At 39.8% G+C, this 13,185-nt stretch overlaps 1 protein-coding gene across 1 annotated transcript; it reads right to left on the reverse strand.

Moving 5' to 3' along the window:
- Window positions 1-2,959: 2,959 nt before the first annotated feature.
- Window positions 2,960-6,861, reverse strand: mc4r (melanocortin 4 receptor). Its single transcript, XM_020651243.3, has one exon. The coding sequence runs from the start codon at window positions 6,414-6,416 to the stop codon at window positions 5,433-5,435; it is 984 nt and encodes a 327-aa protein (XP_020506899.1). The 5' UTR covers window positions 6,417-6,861; the 3' UTR covers window positions 2,960-5,432.
- Window positions 6,862-13,185: the final 6,324 nt, after the last annotated feature.

Raw genomic sequence — 13,185 nt, forward strand, 5'->3', positions numbered from 1 at the left:
TGTTCAAACATTTTGAGCTGTGTTTGTGAAAAGTGTGCAGACTTGAACTTTATGCTCAGTGTTTGTGGCTTTGCAGAGAAACAGCTGATCTTGTTAAGAGAGACATTTTTTATATTGATTCCAGTTTCTAGTCACTCTTGGATCGTTAACTTAATTTTGAATGTACAAGAATGTGCGACTTTTTAAACCAGTACATGTCGCCTTTGGGCATCAGCTCAATTTAATGTTTTTAGTTCAGACTTTGGCGAAAACGACAATGAAAGAGCCCTATACCAAATACATTTTTAAAAAGTATGTTTGCTAGCTCGACATAACAACTCATCCTTCATCATTTTCAGTCATTGACATGATGATGAGCATTATAGTGTGGTGGCTTATAAACTTTACAAGTCCTAAAGTGATCCACCTTGTCTCAGGCTATGATTTAAAATAAGTTTATATTCACATTAGTGATATAAATCTGATGCAGAGTGGAAAACAGCCCTCTGGGAGTGACTGCCCGCTCCCTTGTTTTGTTTATGTTCGATAGACTTTATAAAACAAAAGTGAGGATGCTGAATTCTTTTTGACTTTGTCAGGTCGCAAATAAAATCCCCGCAAAAACCAGGACAGCAGAGAGAACGCCTGCTGTGCTGTTGACATTTAGCTCCATTGTGTAGCGGTAAAAATAGATTTGAAAATGAACATTATTTGATATGACAGGGGTTGGAGTTGATGCTGTCAATCTAAAGTGAATGGAAACTGTAGAGTCACTGCTTGCCAAAATGTTTTTTTTTCATAACTTCATGATTCATTCTTTCTCATCCATGTTATTGCGGCACATTTCTTCCTGCCTGATTGAGTGATTGCTTGCCTGCTTGATTACATAAATGCCTTATGCATTAGCAGCATTTGCGATGGTCTAAGAAATATGGACGAATGTAGCTCTTTCCAGCTCATTAGCTTCCCTCCATTACCATCAACTTTTGTTACTTTAATGGATTTACTGACAAAAAAAAACATCCTTCACACTGTAGCGAGAGAGACATGATTGCTTGAACCCGTGACCTGTGTGTTGTGTGTGAGGGCGGACAACAGGACTGACAAATGGAATAGTTTTGCAAGAATTTCAGAAGCAGTGTATAAACAAGATTAAAAGAAAAAGTTTGAGGTTAAAGGCCTTTGCACACTGTGTCCACATTGTTTTGGGAACAGGTTCTATGTTCTGTGTTTTTTTTCCCCATAGACTGTAAATACTAATGATGATGCCTGAGTGATGTCACCCATCTGTTGGGGTTCGGCTTTGGAGTCCCATTGCTGACTCAAACTTTCAGTCAACCTAAAGACAGGCTAACTGCCAATTTCCTTATCTTTCATAAAATCAAAAAAACAGTGAGTTATCCAACTGTCCCAATACAGTGTGTGTTGATCGAGACATGAGCTAATCAGACCAATTTCACTTTTAGAACCAGGCTGTAAACATGATCATTTCTGCTTTGAAAACAGGTTTGTTTTTTTAAAATGAGTGTGTATGTGACTTCCTGTGCTTCTGCAGCCAGCCTCTAGTGGACACTCGAGGAACTGCAGGATTTTTCACTTCCACATTGGATTAATTTCTCAACACCGAGGGGTTGCCCCTTTGTATTTTTTGCTTCCATCTGTGTCTATACCTCATACATACTGCCATCCAATGTTCAGGATCAATTGCAAGAGATGAAAACTCTCCTTGCTCGTTTCCTTTTGCCTATTTCAAGGAGTTAAAGAACAACAAAGTCATTGCACATTTTTTTCAATCCGCCGTGAAGATGACCTCGCGCGCAGAGTCCAAGGTTTCTGTGGGTGATGTTTTTTAAAATTGGAACCAGGACTTTAAAAAACATGCAACTGCACACAGACTCAGTTTGCAAAGACCTTAAGAGTCTCTGTGCTTCCCAGGATTAAATGAAAAAGTGCTCTGAGACATCAAGAGTGGGCGGGTTGTTCTTTTTTGCATTTAGTTGTGGGATCTTCAGTGTTTGTAACACTTTGAGACTGCCCTTCAACACCTCTCTGCCACCAAAAGACCCTGGACAGGTGATATAACCCCGCCCCCTTCATCTCACCTCAAGACTCCAGCCTGATTCCTACCCTGCATCTCAGTTCTCTTAAATGCTGTCTCCTCGCTCCTCGCTCCTCAGCCGAACCGGAAGTAGTTTTAGACCCGCCATGTTAAGTAACGTCCCAAAGCTCTTGTAACTGAACAAGGAGAGAGGATCGAGGAGCGAAGACCGAGGATACACGAGAGCTGACTTTGCAGAAGTCTTTTTACAGAGGAAAGGACGGCTCATGTCTCTTAAAACATATCTCCTCATTTCCTCTCTCCTCTGCTTCGTTTCCTTGCATCTCTCCATGCATCTCTGGTGGGAGGGACTAAGATGCAAGAGGAGGACACTTGGATGCAGGGGAACTGGGATGTACCCCTAGACTCCCATATCTGATATCTCCTCTCCTCAACTCTAAGTTATTCAAAGATACACACATATATACACACACACACACACACACACACACACGCCTTTAATTTTCCATTCACAATTTATTTTCTTATATTCTTTTGTATTCATGCATTAGGAGGTTGGACTGGTTTAACGATTGAGGGACTTAAAGGTTTTGGACACTTGAACTTAAAATGGACTTCGTCTGACATGATATGTCAGGCATGATTTAATGAAAATGGATTTTTGTTGAACGAGCATCACTTGTTTTTCTGTGAAATGTGTTTTTTTCGTCCTGTAGTTATGTTGACAATGGGAGAAGATAAATGAATGTTGCTTTCATTTCCTTCTGTAGCATGGCTTTGTATTTAATCAAGGCCTCATTTGTATTACTTCTAGACTGACAAACTTATCTGTCCGTCTCTCGCCTCATTGTGTTTAACTATTTAACTGAATAATTGCAGACATTCAGTTTTGCTTCAACGTCTACATCCCTGATATGTTGTTTTCTGAGAACATCCAACAACCTAAAAAATCTATTGAGAAACTAATTTGGACTTAATTAGCATCCATCTGATAGTGCTGATGCAGGCCATGCAATATTGAATGCTAATGACTGTATTTTTCAGAGTGATGAATGTTTTGTTTACTTCACTTTTACCCAATTACTATAATCGAAGTAGAAACTGCATGTGCTACCTTTTCACTCCTTTCATGTTGGTCACATTTCTTAGAAAACCACTGTTGCAGTTTTTCTTCAAACAATACAATCTGTTTGCAACATTGGAATAAATGGATTTGTATCTTTACCTGCAGTATTTTAAAAATCCATCCGCCTGGTTTTAAGGTAGTTTTTCCATCTGATTGACCGACATTGTATACATCCTTTCCTCGTTTGAATGAAAAGTCAACATATCATGTTTTGTGAATGAAGTCCAGCACTCCAGAAGAAATGTGACAAACAGAGCTGTTGCTACGGTGGCAGTTTGATTTATTAATGGTACTTTGCAGCAGTGATTCACAGAGGATGCAGTGATTAAGCAAACACCTTTGCATCAGCGAACATGAATCGAAATTCAAGGCAAAGCTTTCAATGGAAAAAAATCAGAAACCCATTTAGAAACAGTTATCTTGTGCGGGTGTTAGGTATGTGTGTAGAAATGCATTTCAAGTTTTAAAAAGGCAAAAATTAAATAAGGCAATATTGAAAATAGCAGTTTACCCACGTAAAAAGACTTTGTGAAATACTGTCACAGAGGGTGTGGTCGCTCTTTACATCACAGTGCAACATATTTAAGGCCAGGATTCAAAGCAACAAGTTACACAACGCGTACATAAAAATACATTCAGTAAAATCTGTTACGTAATCAAGATGAAAAATAGATCTCTTTAGTTTCACATGTTCATGCTGAGAGTGAGAACGACCCACGTGCGAATTCATACATATATCTACACATCTTCACAGGAGCTATGAGAAGAAGTAAACAGATTTAATGAGGCAGTGTGAACTGATGGTGATGTCATCAGGGCTGGTTTTAGAAAAATAAATGTGATTTTTGAGTTTTTCTCCAGGGTATAAATGTATTTTCTGCTTCTGCATCCCTGCTTTAAAAGGAAAGTCAGAGGGGAGGGTGTATAAACACTGCATCCGTCATGCAGGGCAGGATGGAGAATTGATAAAGTGGAGCAAGAATGTGGGAGTAGACACCATGAGAAGCATTGTTTGCCATTTGTAACTTGCTGCAAATAAATCAAATCTAACCAAGAAAGGTTGTTAAAGTGCCATCTTTAGTTGCCTTGGACATATTCTGACATATTCTTCCTTCATTTTCCCATTTTAATGCTGTCACTGTGTAGCGAGAGGATTTACTATGTCCTCCTCATTACTGTAAATGTGTAGCTTTATTACCTTGTTTAAAACCAGCCTTGGAATAACAACTGCGTCACCCATCAATTTAGATCCCAGCATGAAATACGATGCATCAGCAAATCCAAAAAACGACTCAAAAAAATAATAATAATGTAATTGTGGTACATTTTTTCTTTGTGCTCTTATCATTTAATTTCTTGAAGAATCTATGAGGCACTTTAATGCAGCTCAAACATCACATTGCAACACCCCTTTTCTGCAGTCCATTTGAAAGGCTGTTTCCACTTCCTTTATTTTACCATTACTTACAGTAGAAGATTGCCACCTTAGGAAAAAAAAAAGCAAATATCACATTTTAGTTGGAGATTTCCAAATACTGTTTTTTGCCTTTCAATTCAATAAGCACATTAGATATGTAAGAGAACTCAGTGATCATTTCTTATCCAAATATAAGTACACATTTTTTTTTACATTTGATTACATTACTTGAATTGCAAAACAATTCAGCTGCCAGTGTGCAAAAGAACCCAGCATGTTATGAGTTGGATTTTGCACTCAAACATGCAGGTAGTCCTCCATAATCGATATTAACCCCTTTTTCATATATCCAGTGTGTCATTCAGGGACTTTATGCACTGTGGCATTTCAGTTCTAGGATTGCAGCAGCTGTAGACATTCACGTGGCATGATCCAAGATGAGACGTGAAGATTAGCATATTTACATGTTGTTTTTTTCACAGTGAACAACATAACATGTTGTAGTCAGATTGATGTGATTTCAGTTTGAGAAACATAAATGTTTGTGCGCGAGTATCCGTTAAAATTCATGCTGGTTACACCGACAAGAAATGGCACTTTAGACCGGTTTTGAACTACCAAACAAAATAGCATTTTTCTGCAAAGCAGTACTCTATCTTACAAGGGGGGTTTGTAAACCTACCTCTTCAGTAACCTGACTCATGAAATCACAGCACGTCTCTTAAACTGCTCGCTCTGAGGGTGAAACAGAGCCACATCGTTCTACAGTGATTACAGTTCAAAAACCTCAAAGTTCTCTTCCTGCCAAGTAACATTTTCTGAGTGGCGTTTCATGACACTTGAGATGCAGCTCACACACACAGGAGCGCGTGCGAGCAGCAGAAAATCTCCTTGAAGGTCTTCCTCATCTCCTGGCTGCGAAAGGCGTAGATGATGGGGTCGATGACGGAGTTGCACATGATGAGGATGAGGTACATGTTGAAGTGGGACATGAAGCAGGTGCAGTAGGGGTTCTTCGGGCAGGAGATCATGAGGATGAGGTGGAGGAAAAAGGGCGCCCAGCACACCACGAACACCCCGAGGAGGATGGTGAGGGTGATGGCGCCCTTCATGTTGGCCCGCTGGTGGATCGGCGCGTTCCCCGGGAGCGCCGCGATGCGCTTCATGTGGAGACGCGCCAGCAGGAACATGTGGACGTAGAGCGACGCCATGAGCACCAGCATGGTGAAAAACATGGTGATGAGGCAGATGAGCACGGTGGTGCTCTCCGAGTAGATGATGAAGAGGATGCCGGAGACGATGCAGCACGTCCAAATGCTGCTGATGACCAGGGTCGCTCGCCGCAGCGTGACGATGTTGTGATATCGGAGTGCGTAGAAAATAGTGATGTAGCGATCTATGGCGATGGCTAGCAGGCTGCAAATCGATGCTAACAGAGAGCTGCAGATCATGGAGTCAAACACATTGTCCATGCTTTTGATCAGCGCCACAGGGATCGTCAGGTTGCCTCCGTTTATGAGCGCGATCACGATCGTCTCCGAGGCGTTGGACGCACTCACAAGCATGTCAGCAACGGCGAGGCTGCAGATAAAGAAGTACATAGGCGAGTGCAGGTTCTTGTTTTTGACTATGGCAGCGACGACCATGATGTTCTCCAGCAGGCTGATGATTCCCAGAGTGAGGAAAACCTCGGTGGAAATCAGCAGCTGTTCGTAACATCCAGCAGACGAGTCCTTGTCCTCCAGTGGTGAGTCTTTGTTGAGCGTTAGAGTCCCAGAGGTGAGGCTCCGGTTCAGATAGCCTTGGATCAATCCATGAAAGTCAGAGGTGTTCATGATTTGCTTTTGTTTGATTCTCAACGCACAAGCTTCTCATTTATCATCATTTATCTGGAAAAAAACCCTCAAAAAACCTTGAGGAGGGAAGGAAAAGAAAAAGTCCTTGTTGGGCGTTCCTTCTTTCCCTTTTCAATCCTTTAGGCTGTCCGACAAAAGCTTCAAAGATGTGCTGCTGCTGCTGTTACTCTAAGGTCAAAAAAACAATCCCACTTTGTTCCTGTCATTTCTTTCCAATCTGAAGAAGGCAGGCAGGAAGTAAAAAGTTCAAATAAATAATGCTCCCTAGAAAAGCCCCCGGGGGGAAAGATAAAGTGGTAGCAGCAGGTATAGGAGCATGTGTGAGGATGGTGGATCAATAAACAGGGACGGATGAGGCAGAGAGAGAGTAGAGTGTGCTGAGCCAGTGCAGGCAGATCATCACATGGTGAGCGACTGTGGTCTTCCTCGCTCTCCCTCTCTCTGCTATTATACAGAGCATGCACACACACACACACACATCCCTGAACCCTCCCTCCTTCTGTCCTATCCACTCGCTGATAATGCGGGAGGAGGAGGAGCACAGATTCGCCTGACACCTAAATGAGCAAAAAAAAAAAAAAAAGATATATATTGGAGCAACTAATTACAGAATTTAACAGGATTTAATCTCAAAGCAATATTTAAAAAAAAATGATACATGAAGTATGATTAGAGATTTGTTAAAATCTTCTAGGCTTGTCAGAACATTCATGTATCCCTTCAGGTTAAGGTTACTTTTTTTGTACCCTTAGGTCAATTTGGTTGCAGGGAGAGTCACATTACACTTAATAAAACACAGACAATACATAAAACATACAAAGTGCAAATGCACGGTATATGGGTAAAAGTTTGGAGGTGTATAAAGTGCACATGGTTCCAATCATACAATTGATAAAACAAGTTGATCTGTAAAAGTTGCAGAGCCGAGAACAGTGAAATGGATAATAAATAAAACATTCAGAAGCATGACATCAGCTTCTCAGCCTCCCTTATATTTATTCCAACAGAGGCTCATGCCATTCTAACTTTTTCAACTGCATCATTTTGTTTATATCACAAGTTTTCCTTCTTTTAGCTTGATTTATTCTAAACTTTAAAGAACTGGATTGCAATGTTTTTTTTAAACATTTTCGATACCAAGACAGCCTTTTATTAACCGACTTCACATATATTAATTGATACATGCGAGTAAAACGGTGGATTTGAGTAGGAAACATCAGGAGAGGGAGCGGGCAATGACATGCTGGAAAGGAGCCGCAGGTTGAATTTGAACCTGGGCCGCCTGCTTGGATGGCGGTAGTCTCTGTATATGGGTCGCAATGTAACCGCTAGGCCATTTGCGCCCCACTGCTCCCACTGCTACATTCTTAGAGAAATGTATGGCGGCCCTTACTGTAAGTGATGATTGAGTGGAATTACTTTTGTAAAGGCCAATATTTATTTTTTTAGGAAAAAGCTACTGACTTCACCTTAACATTTTCAGGGAAGGGAAATTTGTGTCCCTGTAGACAAGTCTGAATATTTAACTATTTAACCAATCATCCATCTTTGACCTTGACATGTCACATCGATCTGTTTTTTTTTATGTTTATGTGATTCTGATATCAGCGACTTGTTTAATATGCTTACAAAGTTTCTCCTGTCTAGTTGATCGATATCACCGGGCTCACAAACTTGGATCAACAATCAGCGACATCAGTGTCTAATATCAAATCAATATCAAGCCCTTATCAACATGCCACAACACAACCAGCTGCCTCTAGAGAACTATTCAAAGGACGTCAGTGTTAATCAGATGGATAACATTCAGTTAAAGGACAATCACTCCAATGGGACCAGACACTAGTGCAGGCAGACGCAGGGGAACAATTAAAATCCCCATGTGGTAATTACTACTATGGCTGTACTTTTGTTAATTACGCTGTAATGATTGATGAAAAGATGATTGTCGTCAGAGCCACAAAATAAAACATAAATACACAAAAGTTATAACTACGCACTTTGTATTTGTAGGAATTATTGTGTAATAAGTCAAACAAATCCATTAGGAATGATGTTGTTGTTATTTTCTGACAAGTTTCCTTCCAGGAATTTATGTTAACAATGTTGCAGTTTTCTAACCATCATTTACATGTATAAACGATGGGATAATTACATACACCATGCTCTACACCCCTCGTTTAATCATCAATAAATAAATACAATTGTTGGAACAGAGAAATGGAACCTGTTGCAGTTCTAAAACAACCTTTAGGAATTAAACATTAAAATGCAGGACTTATTGATGGTGATTTGGACTTTAAAGTTCACATATCCTCCTCCTTTTCAACCAGTTTAAATAAGTCTCAGAGCTCCCCAAAACATGTCTATGAAGTTTCTTGTTCTAAATCCACTCTGATCCTGTATTTGATCATGTCTATGAACCCCTCTATTTCAGCCCTGCTCAGAACAGGCTGTTTCTGTGTCTGTACCTTTAAATATGTAAGTGAGCTGTGTCTGACCACGCCCCCTCTCTGGAAGGGCTTGGGTGTCTCGGTGCTTTCTTGTTCCATGTCCTATTGTTTACGGTGAGAAGGCAGACTCAGAGGGCAGAACAAACACCTAGCTGTGGGAGTGTCACCCACCTGGGGGAGGGGCTACTGCCCTTTGTGATGTCGTGATGGGAAAATCTCCAAACGGCCTATTTGAGCACACATTTTCTGAAAAGTGGAGCAGACAAAAGACGGAGAGGATGGACTTTTTTGATAATTTGGGGGGTTTGTAGATGGACTAGGGACACATATTAGAATTAGAGAAACATGGTAAAGTGTATACAGTGCCAAATCAAAACAAAAAAGTAATCTCATGACACTTTACATGAAACACAGGGCCTGTAGTCACAAACCTTCTGAGAATATATCTCAGAATGTTTGTGGACTACGGGCCCATGACTTTTCTGTAGCTGTCTAGCTCAGACTAAATTATGTTTGCCTCTGAGAATACTGTGGACGATTGCAATTTTCTTTTAATGCCTTCCCTACTTATACCACTCACAGAGCATAGCCAATTCAAAACACAGCTGATGGATATAATCAAAGGTCATCATCTCATTCCAAGCACCACTAGTTTCAAAACTTTAAAGTCATCCTAGAGTATATATCTCTCTGACTTCAAGTCTGGGGACGCTTAGATAAACTTTGGTAATCCTGAAATTGGTTGGGGTTTAGGTTGTCTGCAAACAGCTGGTTTAGCCACCAAGATGTGTCAGCCAAAAATCCCCAAAATACAGCTCCTTCTAAAAGACCTTTGTCTACAAATGAAACCATCAGATCTTACATAAAGGTACATCAAATACACTTCTATAGCAGCCTTTTGCAATTGCAAAAGATAACCCATGATTCCCTGCTATAGCCTTGACGTCATCTTTAGTTATTGTAGTATTGATTGAGAGCCCCCTGGTGGCAGAATCTACATATTGTATCTTTAATAATGCTAACTGGACTTTTTAAATTCGTACACCTACACACACAGTTGAGTGGCCTTGAATGCAGCTTGCATGAGTATGAAAGGCGGAAAAATAACAGAGAAAACTATCTAAGGTTGTGATGTTGTTGAATATCAGCTAACTGGTTATTTACTTTTTAGTCTACTGGAACCGGTTATGTTTTGGTTTTTGCTTCTAAATGGCCTACATGACTTTACCGTTATATCGCAGCCTGTTGACTTGGCATGCTCTTGACAGCATGCAACAGTGTGTTTTTTGTGTTTTCATGTGGACACAGATGTTTTTTTTTAGAATTTAGCGTATGTGGGTGGGATTATTTTTCTAAACCGAGAAGGCAAACCTCAGAAGAAAAAAAAAAAAACCTACATTGGGAGCAGGCCTAAATCAAGGTGGCACCGATTACAGAGCTCCTCTCTAACTGGCCAAAGAAAACTAAAAAGGTAAAAGGGAAAAGCATGTGTGTGAGATAAACAGACTTGTTGGTGTTTGATTCATTTTTAAGAGGAGGCTTTAAGGAGAACCATTATTTCTTAACGGTTAATTCATTCTATTTTGGCAGCAGAGGACCTTTGATTAATGACTTGAATTAATTCTGTGGTTTTCTTATTTTTCGGGGCCTGGATAAACTTCCACTACAACTGAGAAATCTGTAACCTGGTTGCCTATTCTTACCACTTGCACTGCCTTCCATCCAGATGATAAACAAAGAACATTTTTTAATCACTCTAGTAAAATCTCATTTTTAATTCTCAAGTCTGCTGTTTCAGGCACTTCTTCTCTCTCTCTCTCTCTGCAGCACACTCTCTGATAGTAGATTGACAAGACTGTTGTATTTGTCGCCTTGTGAGACGGAGCTGCTTAAAATACATTATGAAAACAAGCAGAGGATGTTTGCGACTCTGATTGAATAAACAGAACTGCAAACCAAACCGAAGAGAGCTTTCACAGCAGCCTTTACTGATTACTTAACTAACTTAATTAACTCGATCTTTAGAGTGCATTGGTTGATTTAAAGATAATGTTGTGAGTCATGCTCAGTGTTATAAAACAACACATTTTCAACTTCAACTTGGAATATTTACTACATTGTAAGATGATTTATTTTCTGTGTAATCACGTCATATAACTACAACTGCATCGTTGGTGGCGACCAGCCTGGACTACCCCCCCCCCCCCCCCCCCCCCCCAGTTCTCTACTGAGTGTCTAACTAATGCATCATCCTCCAACAATATAATCACCAAAGGAAACAGTCAAGGCTGTTTTCCTAGACGATGAAATATCTCATAAAGCAGTTACCATGGTAAAGGTATGGAGCCACAAGTTGAAATAACACAGAAGAAAACATCTCCAAATCCTTCTTCCATGTATCGCCTTCCGTATGCAGCACTTTTTCTTTCGTCTATTGCAGATTAAAATAAACTGTATTCATGTTTGAATTTTTCATTGAGAGCACCAACAAAAAGGGGAAATTAACTTTCACCTATGAATCATCTGTCCTCCTTTTCCGGGGGCTTCTGGCTCATACAGCAGTTTTAATTTGCTAATTGTATACGTGTCCAGTTTGTTTGTAAAATTGTTTGAGTTATTTTGTATGATGATCGGTAGACTGTCCTTTGAGGTGTCCTGATATTGTAAATTTGATTTTCATCAGTACATGCCTTAAGACTACGGATGATATTTAGCTTTTTTGTGACTTCCAGCATATTTTCAAAGATGCTATTTGCTGATATGTTGATTAATCTTCACTGTCCTAATTCAATAAATCAATTAAATGATAAACAATAAACGTAGAACTTTTTAATATACAAGCAATTGCTTTGTTGTTTTTAGACACACAAGAACTAGTGACTACGTACATTCACCATTCATCTTTTTCTTCTGCTCTCAAAATAGAAATAAAACCTTCACACATCAATTTTACAAGACAGGTGCGTAGGAGAGTAATGTGCCCATCAAAAGCTTAAAGGTAAACTCCTGCACACTGTCTCACCAAACATCTGTTCTCTAAGAAAAGTCCAACTCATATTCAATACATTCATTATTTAATAACACAATGGATCCTGTATGTTAATAAATGTGACTGGTTTAATGCAAAAAAACAAAACACAAATAATTGGTTACAACTGCAAGAATGCTACATAAGGGTGTCTTTCCTTTTCACCTATATAACTCGTGTATATAAGTCAAGTCAAGTCACATTTATTTATAAAGCACATTTAAAAAACAGCAGCAGCTGACCAAAGTGCTGTACAATGCATCAAAGAAACACATTACAAGGGATTACAAAAAACACAAAATAAAATACGATAGAATAAATAAGAGAGATAATGAAAGCAATAACTGGAATCTGAAAGAATGTCTATTCAGGACCATAAAAAATAAGTCTTTAGAAGGGACTCCTGTTGATCACTATAGCCCTCTTCTCAGGGGGCAGCTCTGCCTGAGAAGAGAAGAGTCAGAAGAGTCAGTCGAGGATGCAGACTTGATGGGAAGAGGGAGGCTGTTCCATAGTTTTGGGGCTTTAACTGAAAAAGCACAATCTCCATTTTAGCTTGAGTCATGAGCGTGGGACAGCCAGCAGGCCCATAGCTGACGATCTCAGGGTCCTAGATGAGGTGTACGGCGATGAGGTGATATATATGTAAGTACGACATATTCAGAACAAGTTAGAGACATAAAAAAGTAATTCCTGTCTGATGCAGAAAAATCGTTTTTCTGTAGAAATCCGACATCAATGGGAGTAGAAAAAGAAGTGACGAAAACACTGATTTTTTTATAAAAGAAAGTCCGACTGCACTACTTCATTTTCCGGCTCCTTAAAGGTCAAACAGAAAATGAATGAAAACTTTTTCTCCACTCGCCTGTAGTTTGAGGAACGACAAGTTGAATGCAGGACTTCAAAGAGAGAGAGAGAGAGAGAGAGAGAGAGAGAGAGAGAGAGAGAGAGAGAGAGACATCTGCACGACAATGAAGAGGAACTCCTGCCTTGTATTCATAAAGCATTAACAAAGGGGTCATCTTTTGAGTTTAATGGGATTTATTATTCATTTTAAATTCAGTCAGAAGGGACAAGGACTTATTACTCATGTCCAGCTGAGGCCTGCTGTGCTCAGGGACATTTAGTCATTGCATGCTAGGAGTTTTTTTTTTTATTCCCTCCGTGTTTCCTTTTGTGCAGGTTGTTCTGTGTTTTGTGATGACAGAGGTAGTAGTAAAAAATGAGTACTGGTTTGATATAACGAAGCTGTTGTTGTTGTTTTTTT

The sequence above is a fragment of the Labrus bergylta genome, chromosome 20 (assembly GCF_963930695.1).
Source record: "Labrus bergylta chromosome 20, fLabBer1.1, whole genome shotgun sequence".
Lineage (NCBI taxonomy): Eukaryota > Metazoa > Chordata > Actinopteri > Labriformes > Labridae > Labrus > Labrus bergylta.

What these genes read in the sequence shown, in the direction of transcription:
- mc4r (XM_020651243.3), bottom strand. Translation starts at nt 6,416, where the DNA reads ATGAACACCTCTGACTTTCATGGATTGATCCAAGGCTATCTGAACCGG.